The sequence below is a fragment of the Contarinia nasturtii genome, unplaced genomic scaffold (genome assembly GCF_009176525.2).
Source record: "Contarinia nasturtii isolate CC-2019 unplaced genomic scaffold, AAFC_CNas_1.1 Cnas_scaffold_6259, whole genome shotgun sequence".
NCBI lineage: Eukaryota > Metazoa > Arthropoda > Insecta > Diptera > Cecidomyiidae > Contarinia > Contarinia nasturtii.
Window position 1 is genome coordinate 1 of NW_022203517.1, and position 5,500 is coordinate 5,500.

A 5,500-nucleotide genomic window follows, 5' to 3' on the forward strand; every position below is an offset into this window, starting at 1 on the left:
AGTATTATTGAATAAGCTATCAAAAGTTACGCTTATATCATTCACTTTTTCAATGTCATTGGATTGTGAATTTTGTACAGAAGACTTCAAATCCATCATAGCCTTACTAGAAAAATGTGAATCGTTTTCATTCGTTCTATTATAATTGACGGCTTCAAGTTCATTGTTATTATCACTTGGATAGTTTGTTTTAGATACTGTAAATGAAAAGAATATATATTATATGACATCTGATTTTCAAACGAACATAAAACTTACGAATACAATGCGAATTTACTGTAACCTCATTCCGGACATTGTTGGACTTTGACAATGTTAACACAAATATGTCGGGGAATGCTAATAGAAATGTAGTTAAATTTGGATATCCTATAAAAAACAATCAATTTATATATAAATACTTATAATGTATAGTGTATAAGTATCTTACCAAATGGAAAACATGCTTTAATAGACAATTTCATTCCGTTGAATAAATCTTGTAATTTAACAGTTCCTCGAACTTCTATAAAGTCCATCAAATCAATAACAAAAGTCATTAATTCTGACATTTTTACGTATTTTGAGTTGTTTGTGCAATGAATCTATAAATTAAAAAAAAATATTTGTATAAGAATTTTCCAGAATTTTTTTCAACTTATGCAAGATAGATATTTACTTTTAAAGCGTGCTTCATTGATTTTATTAAATGTTCATCAATAACATCATTGTATTTTTCAGAGAACATTTGGATAAATTCTGATTGTGTCAATTTCTTTTGCTTATTCTCAAGTAATAAACGAACTGCAGCATAGGACATTTGACGAAAATGCTCATCATCATGATGACATTTAATACTTATAATTCCATTGGATGTTAAAACCTGAAATTAAATTCAATTATCGAATTTTTGTCTTTTCCTGCGGAAAAAATGCATTTTAAATTACTTCTATATACGGAAGAGAATTTATACAAATTGACCACTCATCGAAGCCCAAGGTTTGTGGAACTATTTGATATCCATAATGTTTCTTGTGATATATTAGAATTTCATGCAAGTTTATCATTGTGTCACTAGTTCCAGAATATGATTCAACTAAAGTTTTTATTTGTTCTGAAAAAATTCGTTGAGCTGTTGTTGGCGATAAAAAAATCTTCCTGTCTTCCTCATTGGAGAACTCCATCTAGAAATAAAAATCCGTCATGTGCTCAATTGATTAATTTTGATGGTGGAATTATATTCCTAACTTGCTGCTTTTTTACCAACCTCAACAATGCCAGCGATAGATTCCATTAGATCAGCTAGTTTTAAAAATCCATAGTCTGATAAACGACATTGGTAACCAAAATGATAATGATATGAACAAGCAAACTTTTCAAACAAAATTGTATATTGAGATGCGTGTTTAAACAATTCCAAAACTTCACCCGCAAAATTACTAGTCTTTTCAACTTCAGCTGCAGACTGTTTTCGTTTCGGAATGGATATCATTGTGTCCATTAAATGTGGAATTGAAGTAACAACTACAACATTCGTATTCACCAGAGCATCAAGAATGTCATCGATGTCACATATACCATAATCTGTTATATTGAACTTTTTCCCCTGAACCTGTTCGTAGATCATTGGCATTTGCGAAATTAGGATTGATTTGGTTGATTGAGTTCTCAGAATTCGCAATAGATCTGTCTTAAAACGTTGCATTTGCACTTTATGGGTCAAGGTAATTTGACGATTTTCACCTTCACCCATTACTTGTACAACTGATGACAATGCTTCGAAGAGATCAATCAACTTTGTGTATCCATAATCCGCTACACGGCACTGTTTTCCAAAGTGATTATGATAAGCAGGGATAAAACGACTGAATTTTAATGTAGCCTTTGGTGATAACTTGATCAATTCAACGATTTCCCGTGAAATTTGAGTAAATGAGTCAGTTGTATTACTATATTTCGAATAACGGTTGCCAAGAACATCTTCAGCCATCATTTCTCGATTTTTTGGCGACATTTCATTTGAATTTGACCAACTTAAAATTTTTATACTGAACTTATTCGACTGAATTTGAATTCCTTGAACACAACTGATTAAATGCTCAAAATTAACACCATTTTCATTTCTTTCCAAAGTTATACTCAATTCCGATTGTATGCAATGAACGATGCTTGCAACTGGGATAATACTTTCATGGTTCTGAAAATAAAATGATGATTCAAATAAAATATCCTTAAAAAAATACCTTAACGTTAAATTACCTTAAGCAAAGCAAAAATAATATCGCGCACTTGAGAAATCGTCATTTGAACATTAGGAAGGGGATCGATCTCTTGTTCAGCCCAACCACGATGAGTTTTGACAAAATGCAGTGTGCAATAGGGAACGCTATGTTGAAAACATTCCATAAGCTCACTATTTTCGATAGAATTGATTAGTTCTGGAAAATCAAAATCAGGCAACGGGCAATAAGGTATTTGTTAATGGATCGGGTCAAAGAAGTTTTTATATTATCTAAGAAGTTTTTATTTGTAAGTTAATTTGAATAAACCACCAAGGCGAAGGAACGCTGTATATTATTATTATTTTTTTAAATCATAAACTAAGAGAAAAAACATTCTTACCTGGTCGTAGAGTAATAAATTCTTCATTTTTGTTTCCAATTATTGTGCAAATTTCTTTCATTTCGTGTAAGTCAACAACACTGATTGACGTTTTGAATCGTGATTGAAACAGCTCACGAAATTTATACATGGACAATTTGTAATTTGGTATGTCCTTTAAAAAAATATTTTAGTGAAAATAAAAATACAAAGTCACATTAATAAACCAAAATAAAACTCACCTTTAGTAACCCTGCAACTTGACATCTCAGAGTTGACGAATCTAATGTTGATGATTCACGAGTAAAAGAAACTGTTATGCGTTTGTGTCCAATTTTCTTTCGATGCAAGTACGCAATAACCTGACGTGCCTGATGATCAGAAGGCAACTTTATTTTTGCAACGGATAAACTTTCAAAATAAATAGATAAAACAGTCGTAATGGGTTTTAAACGATTGATTAAATTTTGCTTTAAAACATTCTCTTCTATGGTGGTGTCTAAATTACTGATCTGCAATGTTACACATGCTTTTGAATTGTTCTCATACGGAGAACTTCGATTTGCGTTCATACTGGATATATTCATATTTGCTATAGATGTTGCTCCAAGATGTATATTTCCTTGCTGAAGGTTTGAACTTTAATATAAACAAAAAATAATTATTTTTAAATCTTTCGAAGAAAAAAATAGTTGTTGTATAATAATACTTTACCTATAACTAAACTCGTTCGGTGACGTATTCAGTGAACTTTGATCAATAACATTCACATGATTCAATGTTGGTTGTTTTTGAATTTGGGATTGATAGTTGTAGTATCGAATGTTCATGGGTTGCATTAAAGCGTGTGCATACGAACGCTTAAAAGGTGGATATGGCGCGAATCTTTGTCTACTGTTGTTGCTGTGGGTGGTTATTCCAGTACCAATTTGCTGCGTTTGATGATAGAAATATCCAATATTTTGGTTATTTCCCCCAGTTGGCCGAATACAATTACTACTGTCAATATTTGTAATGAATGTGTTTTCCTTCATTGCATTAGATTGCCGATGTGATGATGAATTCACATTTTTGTGGAACCTCGGTTGTGTAGGCATTGCATCAACAAAAGATTTATTATAATTGTATTTTGTCGACTTCATTTACAAATTAATTTCAAATAAATTTTAATAAAATATTAAAATCTCAAATTAGAGCTGAATGCAAAAAGTTTTTTAACAAAAAAAAAAAAAAAGAAACGAGGAAAACATTCACATGCACACACACAAAATAGTATTAAAACTCAATGCTCCCGCGATATTATTACTTTGTCGAAGGCTAAATATTTGTGCAAAGCTATTACAGAACAATAGTGTGATGTGATCAATAGCAGGTACATTGAGTGCGTGCGCAACGACAAACGTGCTCTCAAACGATTGCGTTTAATGACAATTCTTCGGAAAAAGCAATATTTCTCATGAAATGTAACAAATAGAGTGAAACACAATTCAAGTTTACAGTAAATGAAATATTCAACAAACATATTTGTAATGTTTTAAGTACATTCTAACGTTGAAAAATGTAACGTTTTTTGGCCCATTCTGATGGAACAGAGATTATGTGCATGGTTTTCAATCAATATTACGAATTCCAATGGAATGGATCCATTTGTTTCTTTCACTTCCAATAATATAACTTCCAAAAATTTGTATTTTAAATTTTCGAAATGCAACTGACATCTTTCTGACAATTTTCTATTCGCGCGGTGTATATGTGTCAAACCAAATCCAACGATTTTCATTTATATGTGTCCGTAAGAATAATTATTCTTACATATGTATTAAAAATGTGCTCGCATCGTGTGACAGTATTGTTAGTATAAACAACTTCCATCACTTTGAAACAACTATCGCACCAACCGATTTTGTTTACAATAAAACTTTGTTTTGTTTTCAATAGGATTTCTTGAGAATTATATGTGAGTGTTTATAGCGTGGCTTTTCATTTTAACAATGATTTTGTGTGTTCGATGTGGAATGGACATATTCACAGTTGGTTTTGTGTTCATTTTTGTTTTAATTTCGAAATAACAGTGTTGATAAAATTTACTGTGAATATTCCAACAACATTTCGATCGGGAAAAAATTTGATGTCACATTGGAAATAAATTTCATCATTCGATTTAGAACACAGAGTCACTTAGTTGATGTAAGACGTGATATTTATGATGCGTTTTTCATTACTGTTTCATTTGATTTGTGATAGAAAAGTTTTATCTTATTGTGTTTGTGATCTATGCTATATTTGGTTCATTTTTTCTAAATTTTTGTCTATTTTTTATTTTCGATACAAATCAATTCTTCGACAATGAAAAGAAAGAGAGATAACAACGATTCGCCAGTATACGATGACGTAAGAGAAGAAAAAAAAAAATTCGTTCTGACGCAAATATTCTTTGAGCGCAGTCTTCAAATGACGGAAGTTGCCTCATTGGCCTCACTTTTGATTTTATTCAAGGTGAATGAAGCACTCGATAATGAAGATCGTCAGTTCTTTTTGCGACGGGATCGTCGACAGTTCTTCTTCGATTGCTTCAATGCGGTATTGGCCGAAAATGTTTACAATAATAATAGCCGAAATCCCATACCGCCAGAGTTTCGGTTCATGGTCGAAAACTTCAGTGATGAACAGTTTGAATGGCCAAGCAAGGAAAAGTTGGAGAATGGTTTTCGTTATTTTGTCAAACAGCACATCGCAAATACGAAAACTGGTCTCACCACTTGGAAAGAAAATCGACTTGAGTCATTCTTTCGAATACGAATCTGGTATGCCAAAATGTTAGCATGCGATCCAACGACTTGACAAATGGTAATGTGGAAAGAATAGAAAACATTTTAATAATAATAATAACTGCACCGAACAGCGTTCCTTCGCCTTGGTG

The 5,500-nt window shown here is 31.8% G+C and overlaps 1 protein-coding gene across 1 annotated transcript; it reads right to left on the reverse strand.

Moving 5' to 3' along the window:
* Positions 1-5: 5 nt before the first annotated feature.
* LOC116351776 (meiosis regulator and mRNA stability factor 1) lies at positions 6-3,813 on the reverse strand (the record flags this gene model as incomplete). The annotated part of the gene is made up of 10 exons (XM_031783913.1): positions 3,295-3,813; positions 2,823-3,219; positions 2,602-2,755; positions 2,239-2,417; positions 1,247-2,176; positions 927-1,163; positions 659-862; positions 431-584; positions 259-369; positions 6-197 (listed from the first exon to the last, which is right to left on the reverse strand). Coding segments are annotated over exons 1-10 (2,986 nt in total), but the record flags the coding sequence as incomplete, so codon positions are not given.
* Between the last annotated feature and the right edge of the window lie 1,687 nt (positions 3,814-5,500).